General features: G+C 37.8%; 1 protein-coding gene across 6 annotated transcripts in view; it reads left to right on the forward strand.

Moving 5' to 3' along the window:
- JAK2 (Janus kinase 2) overlaps positions 1-27,262 on the forward strand; it is a 133,165-nt gene that overhangs the window by 74,021 nt on the left and 31,882 nt on the right. For 3 of the 6 annotated variants that reach the window (XM_051846028.3, XM_070051600.2, XM_051846031.3), the window contains exons 5-11: positions 802-919; positions 5,010-5,155; positions 19,286-19,607; positions 20,336-20,455; positions 22,730-22,887; positions 24,680-24,791; positions 26,955-27,141. In XM_051846028.3, the coding sequence (XP_051701988.2) occupies positions 802-919; positions 5,010-5,155; positions 19,286-19,607; positions 20,336-20,455; positions 22,730-22,887; positions 24,680-24,791; positions 26,955-27,141 (1,163 nt within the window). The remainder of the gene's footprint in view (positions 1-801; positions 920-5,009; positions 5,156-19,285; positions 19,608-20,335; positions 20,456-22,729; positions 22,888-24,679; positions 24,792-26,954; positions 27,142-27,262) is intronic. The other 3 variants (XM_070051614.2, XM_089299204.1, XM_070051611.2) reach the window with 3 other exon arrangements.

Genomic DNA, 27,262 nt, shown 5'->3' on the forward strand with positions numbered 1-27,262 from the left:
AAGAGAGAGAGAGAGAGAGAGAGAGAAAGAAATCTCTATCTGCTGGTTCACTCCCTAAATGGCAGCAGTAGCCAGAAGCTTCATCCAGGTTCCCCCCATGAGTGCAGGGGCCCAAGGATTTGGGCCATCTTCTGCTGCTTTCCCAAGGCACATCAGCAGGGAGCTGGATTGGAAGTGGAGCAGCTGTAATTTGAACTGGCACCCATATGGGATGCTAGCATTCAGGTGCTATTATGCTACAATGCTGGCCCCAGAAGATGTTCTCAAATTCAACTGTGGTGCTGTGATATACTAAAAAGCAGTGAATTGTACACTTTATTTGGGTGAACTCTATGGTATATAAATTATATCCTATTAGCACTTTTATTTAAAAAGTCAGTATTAGAACATTTTTCTTCTTTGAAGGATAAGTTTTTAACCTCCATTTCTCTCAAACAAGCAATTAACTGTTTTCACACCAAACTAGCACTTGATTATTCCTCTTCTGATGTTGCTGCTTTAAAATTTTTATGTTACTGTTACTATTTTTACTTCTACACTTCTCTGTTTCCTATTATTGCTTCTATACTCTGTACACTGAAAGAAGAAAGGTATTGATTTTACACTTGATTTCTTTTATTTTCTGCCTGTGTTATTATCGTGGTCTTACCCAGAAACCTTTTGTTCCAAATTTGTACCAAACATGGCTATTTATGTTTTCTGATTATGGCATAATACCTTTCAGAATGCTGGATGAGTATACACTCTGTATTTATATTTGAACTACTCGGAGGATAACAGAATGTGTTAACTATCTTGTAGATTTTACTTTCCTCACTGGTATTGTAATGGTAGCAACAGAACTTATCGACACGGAGTATCTCGAGGTGCTGAAGCACCTCTTCTTGATGACTTTGTCATGTCTTACCTTTTTGCTCAGGTATGTTATATTTTATTTGTACATGCATTAAGTGATAAGTATCTCACTGTGTGTAGTAGATCTCTTAACTGAGAAAATTGCATTCTGTTTTGCATAGCAGGTACAAAAGGTAACAAAATAAAGTTTTTATCACTATTTTTTTAAAAAGGATTTATTTATTTATTTGAAAAGCAGTTACAGAGAGGGAGGAGAGACTGAGAGAGATCTTCCATCCTCTGGTTCAATCCCCAAATGGCTACAATGGCAAGAGTTGGGTCAGGCCAAAGCCAGGAGCCGGGAACTTCCTCTTGGTCTCTCACATGGGTGCAGGGGCCTAAGGACTTGGGGCGTCTTCTACTGCCCTCCCAGCTGCACTAATAGGGAGCTTGACTGGAAGTGTAGCAGCTGGGACTCAAAATGGTACCTATATGAGATGTTGGTGCTGCAGGTCACAGCTTAACCTGCTGCACCACAGCGCCGGCCCCTGTCACTAATTTTTAATCCCATGATAATAGAATCTGTTTCATAAAGATTCTTTGAATTGATCCTTTTGAATTTTCATTACTTTTAGTTTTGGGATTTAGATAACTTTAAGAATTTTATAAAGTATAGACAGTTTAACAACATGATTCATGTAGACAGAGTGGCTGAAATATTGGAAGGTAAAATCTCTTCAGTTTTTAAAAAATTTCTGATTAAATATTGGATAGTGAAATGTAAAGAAGGTAGATAACCAAAAATGAGGTATGTTAGTTTGTGTAGTCTGTACCCAACAAATAAATAAGATAGCATTTAACTTATTAGGAAGATTGTACTGATATCAAGTTAGACTGTATGCACATTATAGACTATATATAGCATATTTGACCAGTGGAATTACCAAAATATATGTTGGCATCTCTAAATAACTAAAAAATAGATCAGCAGCTAAACCATCTTTAAAGTGTTTAAGATGATATCTGTAGAAAGAGGAGTTTGAAAAAAAAAAAAAAACCAAGCAGATAAATGTCAAAGTGAGATGCTCCATTAAAATTGTTTCCTTTGGGAATTAATTGTATTTCTTTCTTCAGATATGGCTACTCAGCAAATAACACTGCATATATGTGAACAACTCTTCATTCTTTTATGTTCACCAAAAGCTGTGTATTTGGTTCATTTTAGACTTTGCAACTGTTTTCTTATTTTTCTGGCTAATAGAAATATAAATTTCTTAGTTGAAAAATAAACTACAATGATGAAAAAAACTTTTCTATAATTTTAATTAAATGAAAATTTTTGGGACACATACTGTGATGTTTAAAAAATGCTGGTTTAAAATAATGTTTTGGCAGTTTGGACTTTAATGAATATTTGGTTAATTAAATTTTTATTACTGCTACCATGTATTTTTCATATACTTATTATCTTTTGATCATGAATTCCATAGAATTTCCTCAGGAGCAGAATGTATTATCTATTACTAGTTCTGTTTAGTGCATGGAACAAAAGGAAACTATTCAAAAATTTCTAGTCATCAGTTATCTATAGCTGTAAACTAAACAGCATAATTTATTTTCCCCTTATAAAAAAAAGAATGTGAAATAATTGTTTAAATTTGAGGGAAAAAAGGGAACAGGTATTTGATGTAGCAGTTAAAGTACATCTTGGGATACCTGCTTTGAGTCTAGGTACTGTTTTGATTCCAGCTTCCTGCTGATGCTCACCCTGTGAGACAGCAGATTTTACTGAAGTACTTGAGTCCCTGCTACTCACATGGGAGATTTAGAATCAGTTCTGGGCTCCCAGCTTTATGGCCTAGACCAGCCTTAGCTATCAAAATCTTGGAACTTCTGTTTTTCTCTTTTCTTCATTTCTTTTATGTAATTAATAAAATTATCAATTTTTGTAGACCCTGAGTGTGTTCTGTTTACTATGTTAGATACTTGTTTTCTCCTATCTGAACCATGTACAGCCTCTTAAAACTTCTCCATGAATACATTTTATTTGCTTCAAGTACATCTATCATTGCTACTACTCTATCAATGGAACAGATTTTGTCAAAATTGATGCCTCAAGAAATGGATCTTCATTGCATCTAAGGTCATGTTATTCAACCCATGGTCTGATCTCAACTTGACTTTCCAAGATTTAATGTATGCCATTCCCTTACATGAAATGCACTCCCCAGCTAGAATTATTTACATCTCTGAACATACTTTTTGCTTTGTTTTTACATCATTCCTGATGTTTCTCGATCTTGTTTTATATATCAAAACTTTAAGCCGGCGCCACGGCTCAATAGGCTAATCCTCCGCCTAGTGGCGCTGGCACACCGGGTTTTAGTCCCGGTCGGGGCGCCGGATTCTGTCCTGGTTGCCCCTCTTCCAGGCCAGCTCTCCTGTGGCCCGGGAGTGCAGTGGAGGATGACCCAAGTGCTTGGGCCCTGCACCCCATGGGAGACCAGGAGAAGCACCTGGCTCCTGCCATCGGATCAGCGCAGTGCGCCGGCCGCGGCGGCCATTGGAGGGTGAACCAACGGCAAAAGGAAGACCTTTCTTTCTCTCTCTCTCTCACTGTCCACTCTGCCTGTCAAAAAAAAAAAGAAAAAACAAACAAAAAAAACAAAACAAAAAAAAAACCAACTTTATTCATCTTTAAAGATTACAGAAGTTCTGAGATCTTCCATGCAACCTTCTCTGATTACCCCATTTGGATATAATTTCAACTTTCTCTAAGTTCTAGAGGCAGCTATTGTATGGTACTTCCTATTCAATATCTGGCATTATAATTATTTGTTTACATGTTTAGTTTTCAAGCAGATTTTAGTCCTCTTGATGACTGAGACTATATTTATATATATAATATATTCATGCATCTGCCACAGTCTACAGTATAGTTCTTTGTACATAATTGAAAATCAGTACAATTTTGGTTAATACCTTTTTTAATTCATATAATTGAATTTCTTTATTTGAGAGTAGACAGAAAAAGAGTGTGTTAGAACTCCCATCTGCTGGTTTCCTTCTCACATGCCCTCAAGGGCAGAGGCTGGGCCAAATCTGGGAGTGGGAACTCAATCTGTATCTTCCATGTGAGTGGCAGGAACCCAATTACTTGAGTCCATCTGCCTCCTAGAGTTTGCATTCACAGAAAGCTGGAGTTATGAGCCAGACCTGGTTTTTGAACCCAGTACTACAAAGTGGTACACAGGCATCACACCCAGTGTCCTCTTTTTTTTAAAAGATTTATTTATTTTTATTTGAAAGGCAAAGTTATAAAGGTAGAGAGAGAGAGAGAGAGGGAGAGGTCTTTCATCTGATGGTTCATTCCCCAAATGGCTGCAATGGCTAGAGTTGGGCAGATCCAAAGTCAGGAGCCTGGAGCTTCTTCCAGGTCTCACACATGGGTGCAGGGGCTCAAGGACTTGGGCCATCCTCTAATGCTTTCCCAGGCCATACCAGGGAGCTGAATCGGAAGTGGAGCAGGTGGCGGCTTTACCTGCTACACCACAGCACCAGTCCCCCCACTCAGTGTCTGAAAAGCACGAGGACAAATATCCACCCCAGTCATTTTTGTTTTTAGAAGATTGATTTATTTTATGTGAAAGGCAGAGTTTCAGAGAGAAGGAGATAGGGGGAGATTGATCTTCCGTCCTCTAGCTCACTCCCCAAATAGCGCAATGGTTGGGGCTGGGCCAGGCTGAAACCAGGAGCCAGGAGCTTCATTGGGTCTACCATTTGGGTGACAGGGTCTCAAATATTTGGCCATCTTCCACTGCTTTCCAGAGCTGTGACTTAAACCTGTGCCCATATGGTATGGCTTTATCCTCTGTGCCATGATGGCCCACACCCTGGTACTTTTCATGTAGAAGACATAATTTAAAGATATATCTAGTGAAATAGGTTGATGCCATATGTACTATAAATTGAAAATCTGATTTAATTCAGTCTGTTTATAAATGTAAATGTCTAAAATTTTATGACAGAATGAAAAATCAAAGGAGTAATTGATTTATATCTTTTAAATGCACATGTTCTAGAAATTATATTATGGGTTAGAATTTAGTAGGAGGTTAAAATGTGAAAGTGAAACATATAATGAGATATCTCCTTATAAAATTTATTTCTTTTAGTGGCGGCATGATTTTGTGCATGGTTGGATCAAAGTACCTGTGACTCACGAAACTCAGGAAGAATGTCTTGGGATGGCAGTGTTAGATATGATGAGAATAGCCAAAGAAAAGGATCAAACTCCACTGGCCATCTATAACTCTATCAGGTAATTGCATTTTACAGATTCATATACATATATGTGAACAGTTAGATATTTTATATAGTTTATTTGTATTTGCTGTTTAACCCACACCCTTTAATTTATTTTTAAGATTTATTTATTTATTTGAAAGGCAGAGCTAGTTAGAGAAAGTGAGACAGAGAGATCTTGCATTCTCTGGTTCACTCTGCAAATGGCCGCAGCAACCCGTGCTGGGCCAGGCCAGAGCAAGGAGCTTTTTCCAGGTCTCTCACATGGGTAGCAATGGCACAGCATCTTGGACCACTCTCTGTTGCCTTCCCAAGGAATCAGCAGGGAGCTAGATTGGAAGTGAAATAACAGGGACTTGAATTTGGAATACCGATGCTTCAGGTGGCAGTTTAACCCACTGCACCACTGCCATGCTGGCCCCTAATTTTATAATAATTAAAAATCATATAGGTAACCTTTCTTTCTTATATAGAAGGAAAACACATACTTTGTGAAATGAAATTATTCAAAATTATGGTGCTATAGAAAATGTAAATATTCAGTATCATTTCTTTAATTTATTCTGGAAAGTCTAGAAAGTTGAGAGGAACAGAAGGAACACCTGAAGGGACAATTTTTGGTATTGGATCCTCAAGTTATGTGAATGGTCTGAATCAGTGGGTGAAGTCTCCCAGAAGTTAATGGAAAATGCATCCTATGGGAAAGCTGCACAGGTTTCAAAGTTTTTTTGCACCAAATAAACTTGTCTTTTAATTTCATTTTCCCTGAACTTTTTTTTTTTTTTAATTTGACAGAGTTTTAGACACTGAGAGAGAGAGACAGAGAGAAAGGTCTTCCTTCTATTGGTTCACTCCCCAAATGGCTGCCATGGCCGACGCTGCGCCGATCCGAAGCCAGGAGCCAGGTGCTTCCTCCTAGTCTCCCATGCGGGTGCAGGGACCCAAGCACTTGGGCCATCCTCCACTGCCCTCCCAGGCCACAGCAGAGAGCTGGACTGGAAGAGGAGCAACTGGGTCTAGAACCTGGCGCCCTTATGGGATGGTGGCACTGCAGGCGGAGGCTTAACCAAGTGAGCCACGGCGCCAGCCCCTCCGTGAACTTTTTGATGTACTCTAATATTTTATGAAGAATGGTCTATGTTTTACCTAATATTAGAATCACCTTGAGTGCCTAATATAGTTGACAATTCTCAAACCCTAACCTAAGAGATTTGGGTTAAGTATATCGTAGAAGAAGCCCACAAAGACAAATTTGTGCAGGTACTTACTGGATTCTTATGAGATATGAATTCTACATTTTCTAAATTATTCTCTGCATCTTGAATTATGAGTCATGATTAATAGTTTCTCGAAACACTACTCCTATAGCCCAGTTTTGTTTTTTGTTTTTTGTTTTTTTTTTTTTTTTTTTTAAATTTCTTTATTTGAGAGGCAAAGTTATAGACAGAGAGACAGAGAGGTGTTAGCCGTCACAAAACACACCGAACACCAGAGTAAGGGAGTTTATTGGGGGAAACCCAGCAGACTGGAGGGGAGGGACAAAGAAGGATAGGAGAGAGAAAGTATAAGAGAGAGCCAGAGGAGAGGAGATAGCGAGGAGAGAAGATAAGGCAGAGAGACGGGGCCAAGAGAGTAGGAGAGAAGCCAAGAGGGCACGTGTTCAGGAACAGGCCCTTTTAAAACTTTGCCCGATGGCAGGCAGGGAAGCAGGAGCAGCGAATCCCATTAGGTTGGGGGTGGAGCTTGGCCCATGTAGTTTGGGCCATGTGGCTACCTGACTTTCAGCAATGGCGGCGGGGGCTAGAGCTTGGGATGTAAATCAACGTACAGATCATGCCATAGATAAAACTGTGCCATTTTCCTAACAAGGGGGGTCTTCCATCCGGTGGTTCATTCCCCAAATGGCCACAATGGCCAGAGCTGGGATGACCCGAAGCCAGGAGCCAGGAGTTTCTTCCAGGACTCCTACATGGGTTAAAGGACCCAAGAACTTGGGCCATCTTCCATTGCTTTCCCAAACCATTAGCAGGGAGCTGGATCAGAAGTAGAGCAGCCAAGACTTGAACTGGAGTCTATATGGAATGCTGGTGCTGCAGGTGGAGGCTTAGCCTACTATACTACAGTGCCAGTCCCTATAGCCCAATTTTAATGGTTGTAACATTTCTTTTCTGTTTTTTTTTTTTAAGGTATTATATAAGACTTGATTTTTTTTTTAAAAAATCTTATTTGCAAAGTAGAGAGCGAACAGAGAAACAAAGACAAATAGAAATTGTCACCAAATGAAGCCTGCAACTGCCAGGGCCAGGCCAAAGCCAGGAGCCAATTACTCAGTATGTGTCTCCCAGGTGGATGATGGGTCACAAGTACTATGCCATTACCTGCTGCATCCCAGGATGCGCATTAGCAGAAAGATGAAATCAGAATCAGAGCAAAGACTGGAACCTAGGCACTCTGATATGGGATGTGGGCATCTTAAGTGGCATCTTAGCCACTGCACCAAATGCCAAATTTTAAATTTAAATATGTTTTGTACATTACATGCTTACTACATTAAAAAGGTAAGGACTTGTGCAGCGGGTTAACGCCCTGGCCTGCAGTGCTGGCATGCCATATGGGCACCAGTTCGAGACCTGGCTTCTCCACTACTGATGCAGCTCTCTGCTATGGCCTGGGAAAGCGATAGAAGAAGGCCCAAATCCTTGGGCCCCTGCACCCACATGGGAAACCTGGAGGAAACTCCTGGCTCCTGGCTTCTGATCAGTGCAGCACCAGCGGTTGCGGCCAATTGAGGAGTGAACCAGCAGATGCCTGAACCATCTGTCTCTGCCTCTCCTCTCTCTGTGTAACTCTGATTTTAAGTAAAAAAAAAATAATACGTGGGATAGGAAAACAAATAAAATAAAATAAAAAGTTGAGAATGTGAATGGGGTTAAAACTCTATATTTTTTTTTAACTTTTATTTAATGAATATAAATTTCCAAAGTACAGCTTATGGATTACAATGGCTTCCCCTCCATAACTTCCCTCCCACCCGCAACTCTCCCCTTTCCCGCTCCCTCTCTCCTTCCATTCACATCAAGATTCATTTTCGATTCTCTTTATATGCAGAAGATCAGTTTAGCATACATTAAGTAAAGATTTCAACAGTTTGCTCCCACATAGAAACACAAAGTGAAAAATACTGTTTGAGTACGAGATAGAGCATTAAATCACAATGTACAGCACATTAAGGACAGAGAGCCCACATGAGGAGTGAGTGCACAGTGACTCCTGTTGTTGACTTTACAAATTGACACTCTTGTTTATGGCATCAGTAATCACCCTAGGCTCTTGTCATGAGCTGCCAAGGCTATGGAAGCCTTTTGAGTTCACCGACTCTGATCATATTTAGACAAGGTCGTAGTCGGAGTGGAAGTTCTCTCCTCCCTTCAGAGAAAGGTACCTCCTTCTTTGATGACCTATTCTTCCCACTGGGATCTCACTCGCGGAGATCTTTCATTTAGGTTTTTGTGTTTTTTTTTTTCCCCCAGAGTGTATTGGCTTTCCATGCCTGAAATACTCTCATTGGCTTTTCAGCCGGATCCACATGCCTTAAGGGCTGATTCTGAGGCCAGAGTGCTGTTTAGGACATCTGCCATTCCAGGGGTCTGCTGTGTATCTCACTTCCCATGTTGGATCATTCTCTCCCTTTTTTATTCTATCAGCTAGTATTTGCAGACACTATTCTTGTTTATGTGATCCCTTTGGCTCTTAGTCCTATCATTATGATAAATTGTGAACAGAAATTGATCACTGGGACTAGTGAGATGGCATTGGTACATGCCACCTTGATGGGATTGAATTGGAATCCCTTGGTATGTTTCTAACTCTACCCTTTGGGACAAGTAAGCTTGAGCATGTCCCAAATTGTACATCTCTTCCCTCTCTTATTCCCACTCTTATATTTAACAGCAATCACTTTTCAGTTAAGTTTCAACACTTAAGAATAACTGTGTATTGATTACAGTATTCAACCAAAAGTATTAAGTATTACAAAAAAAAAAAACTAAGAGGGATAACGTATTAAGTTGTTCATCAACAGTCAGGGCAAGGGTGGATCAAGTCACTGTTTCTCATAGTGTCCATTTCACTTCAACAGGTTTCCCCTTTGGTGCTCAGTTAGTTGTCACCTATCAGGGAGAACATACGATATTTGTCCCTTTGGTTCTGGCTTATTTCACTCAGCATGATGTTTTCCAGATTCCTCCATCTTGTTGCAAATGACCGGGTTTCATTGTTTTTGACTGCTGTGTAGTATTCTATATCCAGTCTACTGTTGATGGGCATTTGGGTTGGTTCCAGGTCTTAGCTATTGTGAATTGAGCTGCAATAAACATTAAGGTGCAGACAGCTTTTTTGTTTGCCAATTTCATTTCCTTTGGGTAAATTCCAAGGAGTGGGATGGCTGGGTCAAATGGTAGGGTTATCTTCAGGTTTCTGAGGAATCTCCAGACTGACTTCCATAGTGGCTTGACCAGTTTGCATTCCCACCAACAGTGGGTTAGTGTCCCTTTTTCCCCACATCCTCGCCAGCATCTGTTGTTGGTAGATTTCTGAATGTGAGCCATTCTAACCGGGGTGAGGTGAAACCTCATTGTGGTTTTGATTTGCATTTCCCTGATTGCTAGTGACCTTGAACATTTTTTCATGTGCCTGTTGGCCATTTGGATTTCCTCTTTTGAAAAATGTCTATTGAGGTCCTTGGCCCATCTCTTAAGTGGGTTGTTGGTTTTGTTTTTGTGGAGTTTCTTGATCTCTTTGTAGATTCTGGTTATCAACCCTTTTTTCTGTTGCACAGTTTGCAAATATTTTTTCCCATTCTGTTTTTTGCCTCTTCACTTTCCTGACTGTTTCTTTTGCAGTACAGAAACTTCTCAATTTGATGCAATCCCAAATGTTAATTTTGGCTTTGACTGCCTGTGCTTCTGGGGTGTTTTCCAAGAAGTCTTTGCCGGTACCTATATCTTGCAGGGTTTTCCAATGCTCTCTAATAATTTGATGGTGTCAGGACGTAGATTTAAGTCTTTAATCCATGTTGAGTGGATTTTTGTGTAAGGTGAAAGGTAGGGGTCTTGCTTCATGATTCTGCATGTGGAAATCCAATTTTCCCAGCACCATTTATTGAATAGACTGTCCTTGCTCCAGGAATTAGTTTTAGATCCTTGATCAAATATGAGTTGGCTGTAGATGTTTGGATTGATTTCTGGTGTTTCAATTCTGTTCCATTGGTCTATCCATCTGTTTCTGTACCAGTACCATGCTGTTTTGATTACAACTGCCCTGTAGTATGTCCTGAAGTCTGGTATTGTGATGCCTCCGGCTTTGTTTTTGTTGTACAAGATTGCTTTAGCTATTCGAGGTCTCCTGTGTCTCCATATGAATTTCAGCATCATTTTTTCCAGATCTGAGAAGAAGGTCTTCGGTATCTTGATTGGTATTGCATTGAATGTATAAATTGCTTTTGGGAGAATGGACATTTTGATGATATTGATTCTTCCAATCCATGAGCATGGAAGTTTTTTCCATTTCTTGGTATCCTCTTCTATTTCTTTCTTTAAGATTTTGTAATTCTCATCGTAGAGATCTTTGATGTCCTTGGTTAGGTTTATTCCAAGGTATTTGATTGTTTTTGTAGCTATTGTGAATGGGATTGATCTTAGCAGTTCTTTCTCAGGTGAGGAATTGCCTCTGTATACAAAGGCTGTTGATTTTTGTGCATTGATTTTATATCCTGCTACTTTGTCAAACTTTTCTATGAGTTCCAATAGTCTCTTAGTAGAGTTCTTTGGATCCCCTAAATAAAGAATCGTATCATCTGCATAGTGGGATCGTTTGTCTTCTTCTTTCCCAATTTGTACCATTTAATTTATTTTTCTTGCCTAATAGCTCTGGCTAAAACTTCCAGAACTATATTGAATAGCAGCGGTGAGAGGGTGCATCCCTGCCTGGTACCAGATTTCAGTAGAAATGCTTCCAACTTTTCCCCATTCAATAGGATGTTGGCCGTGGGTTTTTCATAGATTGCTTTGATTGTATGAGGAATGTTCCTTCCATACCCAGTTTGGTTAGAGTTTTCATGATGAAAGGGTGTTGAATTTTATCAAATGCTTTCTTGGTATCTATTGAGATAATCATATGGTTTTCCTTCTGCAGTCTGTTAATGTGGCGTATCACATTGATTTTTTTTGCGCACATCGAACCATCCCTGCATACCAGGGATAAATCTCACTTGGTCTGGTTGGATGATCTTTCTGATGTGTTGTTGCATTCTATTGGCTAGAATTTTATTGAGGATTTTTGCATCTATGTTCATCAGGGATATTGGTCTGTAATTCTCTTTCAGTGCTGCATCATTTTCCGGCTTAGGAATTAAGGTGATGCTGGCTTCATAGAAAGAATTTGGGAGGATTCCCTCTTTTTCGATTGTCCTGAATAGTTTGAGAACAAATGCAATTAGTCCTTCTTTAAATGTGTGGTAGAATTCAGCAGTGAATCCATCTGGTCCTGGGCTTTTCTTTGTTGGGAGGGCCTTTATTACGGTTTCAATTTCTGTCTCAGTTATGGGTCTGTTTAGGTTTTTTATGTCTTCCTGGTTCAATGTAGGTAGGTTTCATGTGTCCAGGAATCTATCCATTTCTGATAGGTTTCCCTGTTTGCTGGCATACAAGTCCTTGTAGTAATTTCTGATGATTCTTTTTATTTCTGTGGTGTGTGTTGTTACCTTTCCTTTTTCATCTCTGATTTTATTGATTTGGGTCTTTTCTGTTTGTTTTTTTTTTTTTTTAGTTAGTTGGGCCAATGGGGTGTCAATTTTGTTTTTTTTGAAAATCCAGCTGTTCGCTTGGCTGATTTTTTGTAATTTTTTTTTGGATACAGTCCTGTTGATTTCTTCTCTGATTTTTTTTTTTTTTTTTTTTTTTTTCTTTTTTGACAGGCAGAGTGGACAGTGAGAGAGAGAGACAGAGAGAAAGGTCTTCCTTTGCCGTTGGTTCACCCTCCAATGGCCGCTGCGGCCGGCGCGCTGCGGCCGGCGCACCGCGCTGATCCGATGGCAGGAGCCAGGAGCCAGGTGCTTTTCCTGGTCTCCCATGGGGTGCAGGGCCCAAGCACCTGGGCCATCCTCCACTGCACTCCCGGGCCACAGCAGAGGGCTGGCCTGGAAGAGGGGCAACCGGGACAGAATCCGGCGCCCCGACCGGGACTAGAACCCGGTGTGCCGGCGCCGCTAGGCGGAGGATTAGCCTAGTGAGCCGCGGCGCCGGCTTTTCTTCTCTGATTTTAAGTATTTCTCTTCTACTAGATTTGGGTCTGGTTTGCTGCAGATTTTCTAGATCCTTGAGATGCATTGAAAGCTAATTTATTTGGTGCCTTTCCAATTTCTTGATGTAGGCACCTATTGCTATAAACTTTCCTCTCCGTACTGCTTTTGCCATATCCCATATGTTTTGGTATGTTGTGCTGTTATCCTCATTTACTTCCAAAAAATTTTTGATTTCTCTTTTAATTTGTTCTATGACCCATTGTTCATTCAGGAGCATGTTTTTCAATCTCCATGTGTTTACATATGCTCTAGGGATTCCTGAGTTGCTAATTTCCAACTTCATTCCTTTATGGTCTGAGAAGCTGCATGGTATGATTTTAATTCTTTTGAATTTGCTGAGACTTGCTTTATGGCCTAGTATGTGGTCAATCCTAGAGAAGGTTCCATGTTCTTTGGTTTCTTCGGTGTGGTGTTTTTTCTCATTATACTGTGACTCTAGATTAAGTGGACTGTCTGCTTTTGATGGAACCTTAGAGGCTGTGATGGGTGTGGCCAGAGAGCTCTGTTTGGTTCTTCACGGTTATGGGTGTGCCAAAGGTGTCTCACCCAGATTGTTCTCTCTCTCTCTATTTTTTTTTTTTTTGACTCAGTTGGGAAGTAATTTCACACAGCTGAGTGGAATTGAGGGTAGTTGATGTATGAAATCTGGCCCCTGTGGGTATTGGTCTGCTTACCCCTGGGACCACACAAAGAGTTTATGCAGCCCTCAGTGTGGTCTCAAATTTCTCCTCAGTCTCTCACCAGGTTGCCCAGGTTACCGAGTTTGTGTACTCGCTGAGTTCTCCGCCCTGCCCCTCAGATTTTCACAGTCTCAGTTCATTAGCTCCACACTTTCACCAGGTTTTAACCTCCTGTTATTTCTCCCCACCATAGTCAGGGTTTTCTGCTTGGCTAATGGCAGGCGCTGCTTTACATATTTAAAATAGTGCCAGCTCTTTGTCTTGCTTGGCTTTGTAAGGTGAGTGGAGAGAGAGGCTAATGTCCGTGCCGGTTCCCCTCATTTATTCGTTTTTTTTCTCTCCACCAGTCAGCCTGGTGAACTTTCCCCAGTGGGGCTTCAGGCCTTGTTCCCTGTAGGCTCTTTCTGCCTTTTTTCACCAATGTCTCGGGTTACCGGGGTTTTTGTCTCACCTCCCCTTCCAGTGCTGGCGCGCAGACTGCAGCTCAGCTTCTGCAGTGGCTCGGCTCCCGCGGCTCGGTTTCCACGCGGTGGGCGACCTTGCTCTCCCTGTAGGTCCTCCGTGTCACATCCACTAGATCCGGAAGAGTTTCCTCTGCAATTTTTTCCTGAGCCTTTTCCTGAGGCTACAGTAACTCCACTTTTATTAAACTATCTTTTCCCAGACTATCGGTGTGTGCCCTCACTATTCCGCCATCTTGACTCCTCCCCTTCAAAAACTCTGTATTTTGAAATCATTTTCTTAATAATTGGCCTTTCTCACTCTTCAGATGAGTACCTTTAAAAACACTCAATTTAAACAGTAGTGGTTTCTATGTTTTTGGTTTCATTTTGGTTTCAGATGTCTGTTATGGCTTCATTCAAAGGTGTAGGCCAAAGGTGTAGGGTATGACTTCAGGAACTCACATAGGTTTCTATTAAGACCTTAATTTTCATTAAAATGTAGACAAATATCCCTTAGTTACATAAGAATATATTCATTCATTGGTTAAATATTTAGTTACTGAATACTCACTTTATGCCAGGCCATAGCAGCACAAAGTTGGAGGAAGAATATTTTAGATGTCTTTAATGAAACTGAAGGAATTAAAGGGAATGCAATTGAAGAACAGAAGCTTTGAGTTACTGAAGATGAATGTTATATATCTGAAACCATATCTAGATTTATGCTTTGGTGAAATATGTCTGCTTCTAAGACAAAGTCTTGGCACAATCTTTCTATGTAGATTGTGGTTTCTTTGAGGTCAGGAATCATGTCACTTATTAGTCTTATTTTTATTTTTTTTTTTAGTTCAGGGCTATACTCAATGAATGCTTAGTAATTGTATTTCTCTTTATTCTCCTAATCAGTTCTGTTAACCAGGATATAATTACATCTGCAAAATTCTTTCTTTTCGAAGATTTATTTATTTGAAAGGCAGAGTTTAGAGAGAGAGGGAGAATGAAAGAGATGGAGATCTTCCATCTTCTGGTTGCCCAAATGGTTATAATTGCTGGGGCTGGGCCAGGCAGAAGTCTGGAGCCTGGAATTCTATGGGATCCCCCCATAGGCGATAAGGACTCATGTACTTGATGCATTTTCTGCTGTTTTCCCAGGCACCTGAGTAGGGACTTTCATTGGAAGTAGAGCAGCACAACTCAAACCAGTGTTCACAGGGGATGCCAGCATCACTGGCAGCAGCTTAACTCATTGTGCCACAAAGCTATTCACTGCAAAATTTTTAATCATTCTTTTTCTTTGTTTACTTTAAAACTATATATTTATGAATATTATATATAAAACATTCATTTTAAGATTTCCTGATATTTTAAAACAACTTGCTGGGATAAAATTCACCATATTATAAAATTTTCCCATTTAATTATACAAGTCAAATTTTTTAGTATATTCACAGAGTTGTATAAAGATGACTGCAGTCTAATGTTTAAAAGACTTTCATCTCTCCTAAATAAAAGGATCTCCAGATCCATTAGCATTCTCAGTCCCCCTCCCCTCAGCTTACATCAGCCAATATCTATCTCAGTGGATTTGTCAGTTGTAGACATTTCAAATAAATGAAATCATAGAGGGTATCAATTTCTGTCTGATCTATTTACTCTGTGTAATGTTTTCAAGGTCTGTCTGTGTCCTACCATGTTATGAGTACCCCTTTCCTTTTATTACCAAATCATTTTCCATTGTATGGCTATACCGTATTTTGTTTATTTATTCACCGCTTGATGAAAATTTGATTTGTTTCTACCTTTTGACTACTGTAAATAATGCTACTCTGAACAATTATGAATTAGCAATTTTATGGGCATGTATTTTCATTTTTTTTTTTTGACAGGCAGAGTTAGATAGAGAGATAGAGAGAAAGGTCTTCCTTCCATTGGTTCACCCCCCAAATGGCCGCTATGGCCAGCGCTGTGCCAATCCAAAGCCAGGAGCCAGGTGCTTCCTCCTGGTCTCCCATGGGGGTGCAGGGCCCAAGCACTTGGGCCATCCTCCACTGCTTTCCTGGGCCACAGCAGAGAGCTGGACTGGAAGAGAAGCAACAGGACAGAATCTGGCGCCCCAGCTGGGAAACCCGGTGTGCTGGCGCCGCAGGCAGAGGATTAGCCTAGTGAGCTGCGACGCCGGCCAGTATTTTCATTTCTTATGTTTATACCTCACAGTAGAATTTGTGGTTCATATGGCAACTCTATGTTTTAATATTTTGAATAACTGACAGACTTTTCTGAAGCAGCTCTACCATTTTACATTTCTACTAGCTATGCATGAGACTTTCAACTTTGCCAACACTTATTATTGTCCGTTTTACCCAATATAGTGGGTGAAAGTGATATTCACTATAGTTTTTATTTGCATTTCTCTCATGACCACTGATGTTTAGCATCTTTTCTTGTGCTTATTTGTTCATGTGTATGTCTTATTTGGAGAAATTTTTATTCAGATATTTTGCCTATTTTAAAATTGGGTTAATATCTTTTTATTACTGAGTTATAAGAATTCTTCTGAATACCAGTCTCTAGCTATGTTATCATATACATGATTTCAAATTTTCCATTATGTAACTTTTTTAAAAAATTCTTTGGCCAAGACAGAAGAGATGATTTATTGTACACTTGTTAACACTTAGCCAGAACTGAGTACAGAAAACAGAATAGTCCAGAATGTCACAGGCCCAGGGCAGAGGGCCATGAGGGACTGTTTTGGTGTCAGCAAAGTGGGTCTCATGGGTGGTTTCAGTTATCTGTTGGCAATGAAAGTTTCAGATCTTTTGAGACAAGTTGTAAGCAGTGTAACAACTTATACCAGCATCCTGGCGTCTGGCACTTCTTTCTTCCTCTCCCTTGACCATCACGGGCACACAAACCAGCGGTCTACTTATGCCTCTATGTCATCCTTCCACTCTTAGGGCTCAACCTGTGCACTTGCCTCCTACTCCACTTGGCTCTCATGGCATGGAGGCTTCCAAGAAGATTGCGCTAAAGCCAAGAGAGCTGTAGATCACTTTTTTTATTGTTTTTTTTTTTTTTTTTTTTTTTTTTTTTCCCCCACTTTTTTGAAGGTATCATTTGTAGCACAACTGTTTTAAGTTTGAGGTCTAATGTGCTTATTTTTTATTCTCTGTACCATGTTGTCTTAATATTGGACAAATAATTTTATTCCTGTCCTGAAGCAAAAATGTTCCTGCCTGTGATGTATCACATATTTAATTCACTGATGTTTTCTGAATTCTCATTTGATCCTCATTTCTGAGAAATAATCAGGGAACTCTACTGAATGTTAAAATATTTAGGAGTGATAGGAGAACAGATGTGTGATTATTTCTTGGCTGAATGAAATAAGCTTTGTCTCCAGAAATATCCTTTAGGGTCTGGATCTCTGAATAGTGTAACTAAATTCATACTCTTTGCTAAAGTTAAAAATGCATGTAAGGAGTGACTTTATATGTGTGTCTGTGTTAGGTACATCTGTGTCTATGAACACTTTCTTCTATGCGTGTGTTCCGTTGTATACATATGCTTATACTCCTTGCGTGTGTATTAGGTACTTTTTCTTCATTTCAGTTTAATTGGACATGTGGCTTAAGTTTTGGGATATAGATAAACACATTTCTTATAAATAAGGAGGAATGTAGCTGAGATTTGAAGCAGAATAAAGGTAGGAAATTTGAGGAAATTGGAGAAGGTCTAAAATAGTTTGGAAGTGAGGCAGAGATGGGCGCGGTGCCTGACCTCTCTGTTTGTCCCTCTATACTCTTTGTTCCTGCATGTAACATCACAAGCAATTCGTTGTTGGTCTCCTGGGCTTCCCATCTTGAATTTCCCACAGCTCTATCTCTGGCGTTTGTCTTCTCTCTCTCTCTCTCTCTTTTTTTTTTTTTTTTTGACAGGCAGAATGGACAGTGAGAGAGAGAGAGACAGAGAGAAAGGTCTTCCTTTTGCTGTTGGTTCACCCTCCAATGGCTGCCACGGCTGGCGCACTGCGGCTGGCGCACCGCGCTGATCCGATGGCAGGAGCCAGATGCTTCTCCTGGTCTCCCATGGGGTGCAGGGCCCAAGCACTTGGGCCGTCCTCCACTGCACTCCCGGGCCACGGCAGAGAGCTGGCCTGGAAGAGGGGCAACCGGGACAGAATCCGGCGCCCTGACTGGGACTAGAACCCGGTGTGCTGGTGCCGCAAGGCGGAGGATTAGCCTAGTGAGCCGCGGCACCAGCCCTGTCTTCTCTCCTTTTTAACTGTCTCTTTTGCCCTGCATGACTGGGATCATTCTGTTGCTATACTGCTATCTTGGGACCCATAGCATACCCAGCTGTGTCTTGCATTGGCTCCCATATGTAATGCTGGTGTCACAGGGTGTGCTTTATCCCACTATGCCCTGACACTGGCCCCAGTATCCATGGTTTTAATGCTCACTCCATGTTGGCCAGTCTCATGGTGTTTGTTACTGAATGCAGAATTAGGAGAGGAATAATAACAAGCCCATATGACTTTTCACATGTGATAGATATAAATAACCTCAAAGGTAGAGATAGTAGTAGAATGCAAATCAAAATAAAACATGTAAAAATCTTAATTGAAAATGTGAAATATAAAATAGTTAAGAAATTATTAGTTTTTATTTGTGTATTACTGACATTTTTAATATTATTTATTTTATCATGAATTTATGTAGCAACTTTTAATGATAAAAAAATTACTAAAATATAATAATTGGTATTCAGCCTAAGCTAGCTCCAGAATACACTGGTAGTACATAAACAAGTACAGGATGATGGTCATAAGTGATAGTAGGAAGTAGTACACAGAATAGTATGAGAACACAGGCAGGATCATCTAATGTAGTTATGAAAAGAGGTCCAGAAGGGATTTCTGGACTTGGTGACAATTGAGCTGAGACTTATAGAATGAGTAAGAGCTAACCAGATAGGAGATGGGTGATAGGAAGAAAGATCAGCATGTGTGAAGGCATGGAATTCTTATGTCATGTATGTCAGTAGTAGAATGTTCTTCAGCAGAGAAATTAACCATGTACCTTCTTTAGGATATACATGGAAATGAAAGAATAGTAGAGTCAGGACATTTCTAAGTGGAATCGTTTGATTACAAAGGAATTATGAGGACTTTTTGAAGCTGACCTAACAAAATATATATGAATAAAGTATGTATTTATAATGAACTATAGTATCCAGCAAAATAACAGTTTTTAGAATTCAGATAAATTTTGGAGTGTCACATTATAGGAATCATTTGCAGCACAGTTCATGAAGTGCCAAAAAAATTTACCTTATAATCTGTTATCTCTGGTATACAAGATAATCAGAGAAAATACAGTTTTGTAGAGACTTTACTGTTAACTAGACTTTATTTCATTAGAGAAGAAAATTAACATTTATTTTAAATATTTATTGGAAATCAGAAAGTATGTATATGTTTTCATATCATCAAATGAAATGTTAAGGATTTATATGCTTTGAATGGTAGTTATATCAACTTACTCCTTTTGACTGCTATGTTGTAGCATGTGTGTATCTTGGAAAAAAGTGGTAACTTCTCTTTCAAATTTGTTTAGATTTATCTTCCAACTTCTGTTTCTGTGTGTGCTCTTTATCCCTAGCTACAAGACATTCTTACCAAAATGTGTTCGAGCAAAGATCCAAGATTATCATATTTTGACAAGGAAGCGAATAAGGTATAGATTTCGCAGATTTATCCAGCAGTTCAGCCAGTGTAAAGCCACTGCCAGAAACTTGAAACTTAAGTATCTTATAAATCTGGAAACTCTTCAGTCTGCCTTCTACACAGAGCAGTTTGAAGTAAAAGAACCTGGAAGAGGTCCTTCAGGTGAGGAGATTTTTGCAACCATTATAATAACTGGAAACGGTGGAATTCAGTGGTCAAGAGGGAAACATAAAGAAAGTGAGACACTGACAGAACAGGTAATCCTTAATGATATGTTCTCATTCTTTATTATTTAAGTAGAATGGCAATAGAAACAAAGTAATTTTAGTCATTTGAAACCTGGAATTGTGCTTTTCCCACTGATAGTTTTTCTAAAGTTCTTTCCTTGTTCTCAGTTTTTTTTTTAAATTTCATTTTTGTGATAAAATAATTAGTAATAGCTTTCTTACAGTTTCAGAAAAGGACGAATTATAAAACTGATTCTTAAGGTAGTTTTTCCTCTTTTTCTTTCACTATTTATAATGGGAGACATAGTAATAAAGTTAACTAAATATAAATGATTAAATTTTAATATGCCTGTATTTTTAGGTTTGTATTGCAAGTTTTGAATTTATTTGTATCTGTATTCTTAGATTGTTATTATAGATTTAAAGCATGATTTTATTTTTTGTCTTTAGTTGTTAAAATTCCAATTTTATAACAATGATTCCTATTAATGTTAATTGAGTTGAAAAGTAATATAACAAATTTTAGATTCCTGATATCCTTCAATGTTCTCATTTTTAAGTCATCGGAAGATATAGTATAGTCTTAGGGTTGGAGTTTTGGAGGGAATCACATTTAATGTTTATTGTTAATGAATACCTTTTTGTTATCAATTCTTTATTTTAAGAAATTTGAAATGATTGTTCTTTGCTTCATTAGTCTTGTTTTAAAATGGCCTCTCAAATTCCAACTTTTTAATTTCAAATGCTTTTGATTATAGGATTTACAGTTATATTGTGATTTTCCTGATATTATTGATGTCAGTATTAAGCAAGCAAACCAAGAAGGTGCAAATGAAAGCAGAGTTGTAACTATTCATAAGCAAGATGGTAAAAATTTGGTAAGTTTGTTTTATGATTAAATACTGAGTACATTTTACATTTTTCAGAAACAAGTATTTCAGAAACTTAACACCAAAGTTACTTTGTCTTAGGAATTTTGATCTAGTCGTTAAATATAGCTCTAAATGTATACATCAGATCAGTGAACTTTTTAATTCCATCACACTTTTTATAGTACTATCAGTACCATTTTCCCACAGATATTTGTCACTCATTTTTATGATTGCCAGCGCACCAGTTACTCCCCTACAGTCTTGGTTGTGCCAGTTCCCTGCTCATTCCTGACGAAAAACTTTCTTATGAATAAATTTATGTATAACACCAGTTATATTCTCCAATTAAAGGAGAAAAATTCATCAAAGCAATGTTATATGAAACTTCTATAACAAAATGTACACCAATCCCAGGTTGGCCCCACCTAAACGATAAGACGTGGTTGATTCCGAAAAGTTAATCCTTTTTCTTTACATAGTTTCAGAAATCCCATCCATTTTAATTAAATGGAAACAAATTAATGTCTTTATACTCTGTTCTGTCTTATTTATCCGGTTCTGTTCTCTTTCTCTTTTTTGTAAATTTATTTTTTATTTATTGAGAGGTAAGACATAATACACACAGTGAGAGAAAGATTCAGAGATTCAGACAGGGAACTCCCATCCAGCTGGTTCACTTCCCAATGACTGCAATAGCCAGAACTGGGCAAGCCTGGAATCATTTGGATCTCACATGTAGATGTCAGGATCCAAGTAGTTGAGACATTACCATCACCTGCTGCCTGAGTACACATTAGCAGGAAACTGGAATTGAGAGTACAGCGAGGACTCAAACCTATGCATCCTAAGCAGAGTCTTAACTGTTGTGCCAAACACTCATCCCTGTTTTCTTTTTCTCTCAAATGTTTTGTGACCTCCTGGCTTAAACATCCTATTAATGTTATGTTCATTTATCTTAAGTATCTATATGGCTTACCTTTCTGCCCTTTTCAGTTACATTACTAAAATTATAACTGATCTGAAACTCATTTTATTCAGCACACTTTCCTGTTTTATAATTATGATAGTGTACACCTGCTGCCTAGACTTCTTACCCAATAGGGCTTCTTGAGCATGAGGATTGTGTTTGCATGTGTGCTTGCGTCTTGCAGAGTGAACTCTAGCTTTACTTGCTAAACCACAATGCTGGCCCCTATCTTAACCATTTCTAAATGTGCACTTTGGTAGTATTAAGTTTATTCACATTGCTGTGCATCTATTCTCCAGGACTTCTTTTATCTTGCGACACTGAATCTCAATACCCAGTAAATGACAACTCTCCATTTCCCCCTCCTCTAGTCCTTGGAACTTTCACACTACTCTCTGACTTTGACTACTCTAGATACCTCATATAAGTGGAATCATGCAATACTGTCTTTTTGTGACTGGCTTTTTCACTTAGCATAATGTACTCAAGATTCACCCATGTTATAGTATGTACCAGCATTTCCTTTTTAATATATGCATTTGCTTAGCCATTCATCCCTGCATGAACATTTGGGTTGCATCCATCCTTTTTGGCTACCATGAAAATATTTCTCAGAATGTGGGTAAAAACAGATGTCTCTTTGAGACTCTGCTTTAATTTTTCTTGGATAGATACCCAGAAGTAGAATTGCTGGATCATGGGTAATTCTATTTGTAATTTTTTGAAGAACTGCCATACTGCTTTCTGTCATGGTCACACCCCTTTCATCCAGTAGCAGTGCACAGGGTTCCATTTTTTAATATCCTTACCATATCCTTACAGTTTTTTCATTCAGTAACATGCTGCATTAAATATTCACATGTGAGTATGTTTGCACATATGTATATATGATGATACAATCATAACATAGCCATGTATCCTAACATTTTAGTCTAAGTATTTTACTTCAGTAGTGTGTAATGGTATATAAAAATAAATACTCATGATATCTAATTAATACTTTTAGATTAAATAAATTTATAATTGAGATACTTAATTGCAATGTTAGTCTAATTACGAGTATTGGAAAACACAGTAAAATTATGGATGTATAGTGAACTATATCTGGTAAGGCATGATAAGCCCATATTTGAGATGATCTTAAATATCAGACAAAAGAATTTATAATTCACATTGGGTAATTGAGAGCTTTAAAATATGTGAGTGATTTAGAAGAAAATTAGTAAAAAATTACTGTAACAACAGGAAATGAAGAAGCATGTAGTTGACTTTTAAATGATACATATGGTTTCCTTTTTGCTTTCTCTGCTTAGGAAATTGAACTTAGCTCATTAAAGGAAGCTTTGTCTTTTGTGTCGTTAATTGATGGATATTATAGATTAACTGCAGATGCACATCATTACCTCTGTAAAGAAGTAGCTCCTCCAACAGTGCTTGAAAATATACAAAGCAACTGTCATGGCCCGATTTCGTAAGTAATACAGACTTTAAAAGTAATGTTTTTAAAAGTAAGAGATATGTAGTTGAACCTCCATATCCACAGTTTCCACATCAGTAGATTCAATCAACTGCAGATGGAAAATACTTAAAAAAATTTTGTGTCTGTACTGAATATGTACCCACTTTTTAAATTATTACCTATTATTACCTAAATGCTTTCAAATAATATAGTAAGGCAATTGTTTCCATAGTATTTATTGCATTAGGTTTTATAGGTAATCTAGATATTATTAAAACTATATGGAAGGATAGCTATTGGTTAAGTGCAGAGGCTATATCATCTTATATGAAGACTTGAACATCCATGGACTTTGATGTCAGCTGGGAGTTCTGAAATCAATTCCCTGTAGATGTTGAGGGACAATGATATAAGATTTTATACAATAGAGTAATGCATGTAATATGTAATTGTATATAGGCATTTAGGAAAAGAATATTACCATAATGTGACTGAAAATTTTTTAAAAACAAAACTCTGTTAGCATAAGTCAGATAACATAATAATTAAATTATTTAGGATATAATTTACCATCTGTGTCCTAGTGTATAATACATGCAACTGGTCCATGTTTAGTTGTTTATGCATGCTTAAATAACTCTTAGCTGTTACTTCATAAGGACCTCAAGTTTATGTTTTATTGATTTCAATATAGGTGGAGGAGCCACATTGCATGATTTGCAAATTCTCATTATTTGGGGGCAATACAGTTTTCTGCAGTGATGACAATATTCTGTAACTGCATTTAATGCAGTACACATGTGGCTGTTTAGCATTTGAAATGTGGCTAGTGCCACTGAGAAACTGAATTTTTTCCATTGTCCTTATTTTAAAACATTTTTTCATGTTAATATTAATTAAAAGAGAACATATTCAGAACAGTTCATAGGACAGTTCTAAGAATATTATATCTCTTCCCCCCTCCCTTTCATCTCTTTCATCTTTCTTTTTCCTTTTTATTTATTTATTTATTTGAAAGTCAGCGTTACACAGAGAGAGGAGAAGAAAGCAGAGAGAGAGAGAGAGAGGTCTTCCTCCAATGGTTCATTCCTCAGATGGTTGCAATGGCTGGAGCTGCGCCAGTCTGAAGCCAGGAGCCAGGAGCTTCTTCCTGGTCTCCCACGCGGGTGCAGGGGCCCAAGAATTTGGGCCATCTTCTACTGCTTTCCCAGGCTATAGCAGAGAGCTGGACTGGAAGAGGAACAGTCGGGACTCGAACCGGCGCCCATGTGGGATGCCGGCACGTCAGGCCAGGGCTTTACCTGCTGCTCCACAGCACCGGCCTCCACTGAGTATATTTTAAAAGCCAGTAGTCTCTGGCCATTTATCATGGGTCTTCTATTAGATTTTAGTATTATACTAAATAATGAACATGAATTTGTATCTCATTGGAAGAGACATATAAACCAGTATTTTCTATTTGATAGTTAAATTAAATTTTTTGGAGAGTGAGTATGGTTTTTAGATTTTATACAGAAGGCAGATATGTGAATTAAGTTTCTTTGTGATTTTTTTTTGATTTATAATAACGTTTATGTGTTTTTAAAGTAAATTATTTGCCCCCTAAATTAACTTTAATCTATTGAAAAATAGCTTGGTTCTTTATTTTTTTTTTGCCTTGAAATTTATCATAATAAACATGAACTAGATAAGACTTCTAAAAATTCTGAGTTTTAGATTTGACTCGTGATTTTTTTAGATGGCATTTGGTCATAATGCCATGGTGTTTACTAGATTGTTATTCAGATTACTTCTTTGCCTTTAGAATGGATTTTGCCATCAGTAAGCTGAAGAAAGCAGGTAATCAGACTGGACTATATGTACTTCGATGCAGTCCTAAGGACTTTAATAAATATTTTCTGACCTTCGCTGTTGAGGTTAGTATATCACATTTATTAATGGTAACCCCTTTTTTTAGTACATATACTTTCCTCTTCATATTTAATCTATGATAGTATTTCCTTTCTACTAAAAGTTATGGCTCTGAACTAAGATAACTAGCTTAATACTCAATTTACCTCAAGGATTCTATACAAATAAATAATATTTAATTCATAGGGTTTATATAAAATAATTTATAATGTCTTTCTAGATTTTTATTTGACATTCATTTTTTGATGTTTGTTACCAGAGAGTCTAATGGTATTTCATCAAATCTTTTGAAGTCTACTTTTTCACAGAAATGGAAGCCTTTACCAAATAATGTAGAACAAAATAAATCAGAAACAATTTTCTGTTTACTAGTAGTGATTCTTAATTGGAGAAAAATAGGGTAATAACAAATAGAAACATTATAGCACTTTTCATTAGTGATTTTTCCAATATTATTAATGACTTACAATATATACTTACAAGTGTAAAATTGCAACAAATACAACCACTATTAACACTAATCACTTTGGATCTCTTCTGAGATTATTTTATACTCAGAATTATCGAAAAAGATACTATCATTGTGTAAATCTGAAGAAATTTTATAGCAGCTTCCAAATTTCTTTTTGAAATTGGAGAATTTAAGGATTTTGCCATTGAATTACTTTAAATTTCTATAAAAGCAACATCTTACACTTAGCATATATAGACAATGGATTGATCACCTGTAAATATAGAAGGTAGGTTACTCCATCATTGTATTGTTATATAAAATTGATGATCTATGCTAGTTTCACAGTATCTTCTTACTATTATCATATATATATTTAAAAGTTCATTATTCAATTATTAAATAAAAAAATGCTTAGTATTTACTATAACAAGCTAATATGAAAGGTATATGCTATAATAATGTTCTAATGTCAAGAAATTTATCTTTCAGAAAAATAAAAATTTAAAAGTATACCAAAAATTATTGAATTGAGCATTGTTAGTACCTAGTATAGACAAATGTAGATGATTTTTAAGAAACACTTTTGGAGTAGGAAGGACTTGATATAGGGCTATTGAAAAAAATTTTTTTTTATAAATGGCTTTAAGTAGGAATAATATGTTTACAAAAAGCAGCTCAAAAAGTAGATGGATGAACAGGTTCATAGTGCATAAGACAGATGTTAAAAGTCCATAAAATGTTTTAAAGTGCCATACTACAGAATAATTATACAAATATAATACTGGTGCTGCAGAACAGCTATTAACTTTTATGGATGGAATAAGTATTGTTGGAGAGGACTCAGAAAAAAGGGTACTTAAACTGCGTTTTAAGGAATGAGAATACTCACAGATAGAGAAAGAATGTGTGTAGTTATTAAGGTATGAAGTGGTAAGGCATTTGCTTGAAATTATTTAAATCATTTATTGTTTTTAATTTTTTTAAAGATTTTTATTTATTTATTTGACAGGTAGAGTTACAGACAGCAAGAGAGAAACAGAGAGAAAGGTCTTCCTTCCGTTGGTTCACTCCCCAAATGGGTGCAATGGCCGGAGCTATGCCAATCTGAAGTCAGGAAGCAGGTGCCTCTTCCTGGTCTCCCATGCAGGTGCAGGGGCCCAAGCACTTGGGCCATCCTCCACTGCCTACTTAGGCCACAGCAGAAAGCTGGACTGGAAGAGGAGCAACTGGGACTAGAACCCGGCACCCATATGGATGCTGGTGTCGCAGTGGAGGATTAACCTAGTGTGCCATGGTGCCGGCCCCTTAAATCATTTAATATGGATGCAAGATAGATTTTATGTTGAGAGTGGCAGGGGCTGAGTTTTCAGGTAGAGGGTGAAAGGAGTTTATGGAAGGCCCATATCCTATGCTAGTTTTAGACTATTTTATAAATAATGGAAAGCTATTAAGGATAATATTGTTGTTGTTATGGCTTTCTTGCTTTCCTTTTAATAAAATAATTCTTGAGCCACTTCTGTAGGCTACAAAATTGTTAATTCGATAAGTTTTTGAGGAACCAAGCCACCTCTGTCACTATACCATCATTATATTAGGTTTCGCAATTCGAATGTCTAAATATTTTCTGGTTGTTTCTATGATAGCCCTTTTGTCAGAATAATCATTATGATGCCATTGTGATTTTTCTCTTCTCTTTATAATTAAACTTACGTAGAGAGAAAATGTCATTGAATATAAACACTGTTTGATTACCAAAAATGAGAATGGAGAGTATAACCTCAGTGGGACTAAGAAGAACTTCAGTAATCTTAAAGATCTTCTGAATTGCTACCAGATGGAAACTGTTCGCTCAGACAGTATAATTTTCCAGTTTACTAAGTGCTGCCCCCCAAAGCCAAAGGGTGAGATTTTTTTGTCTTAAAAATTTTGTATTGTATTTGTGGTAGGAGTTATCTTCAGCACCTTGATTTCAAAAGAAATATGAAAGAAACAGCTCCAAAAGCAAATTAGTCTTTTCATACA

This window comes from Oryctolagus cuniculus, chromosome 1 (assembly GCF_051225735.1).
Source record: "Oryctolagus cuniculus isolate XC-2025 breed Fujian yellow rabbit chromosome 1, ASM5122573v1, whole genome shotgun sequence".
Classification (NCBI taxonomy): domain Eukaryota; kingdom Metazoa; phylum Chordata; class Mammalia; order Lagomorpha; family Leporidae; genus Oryctolagus; species Oryctolagus cuniculus.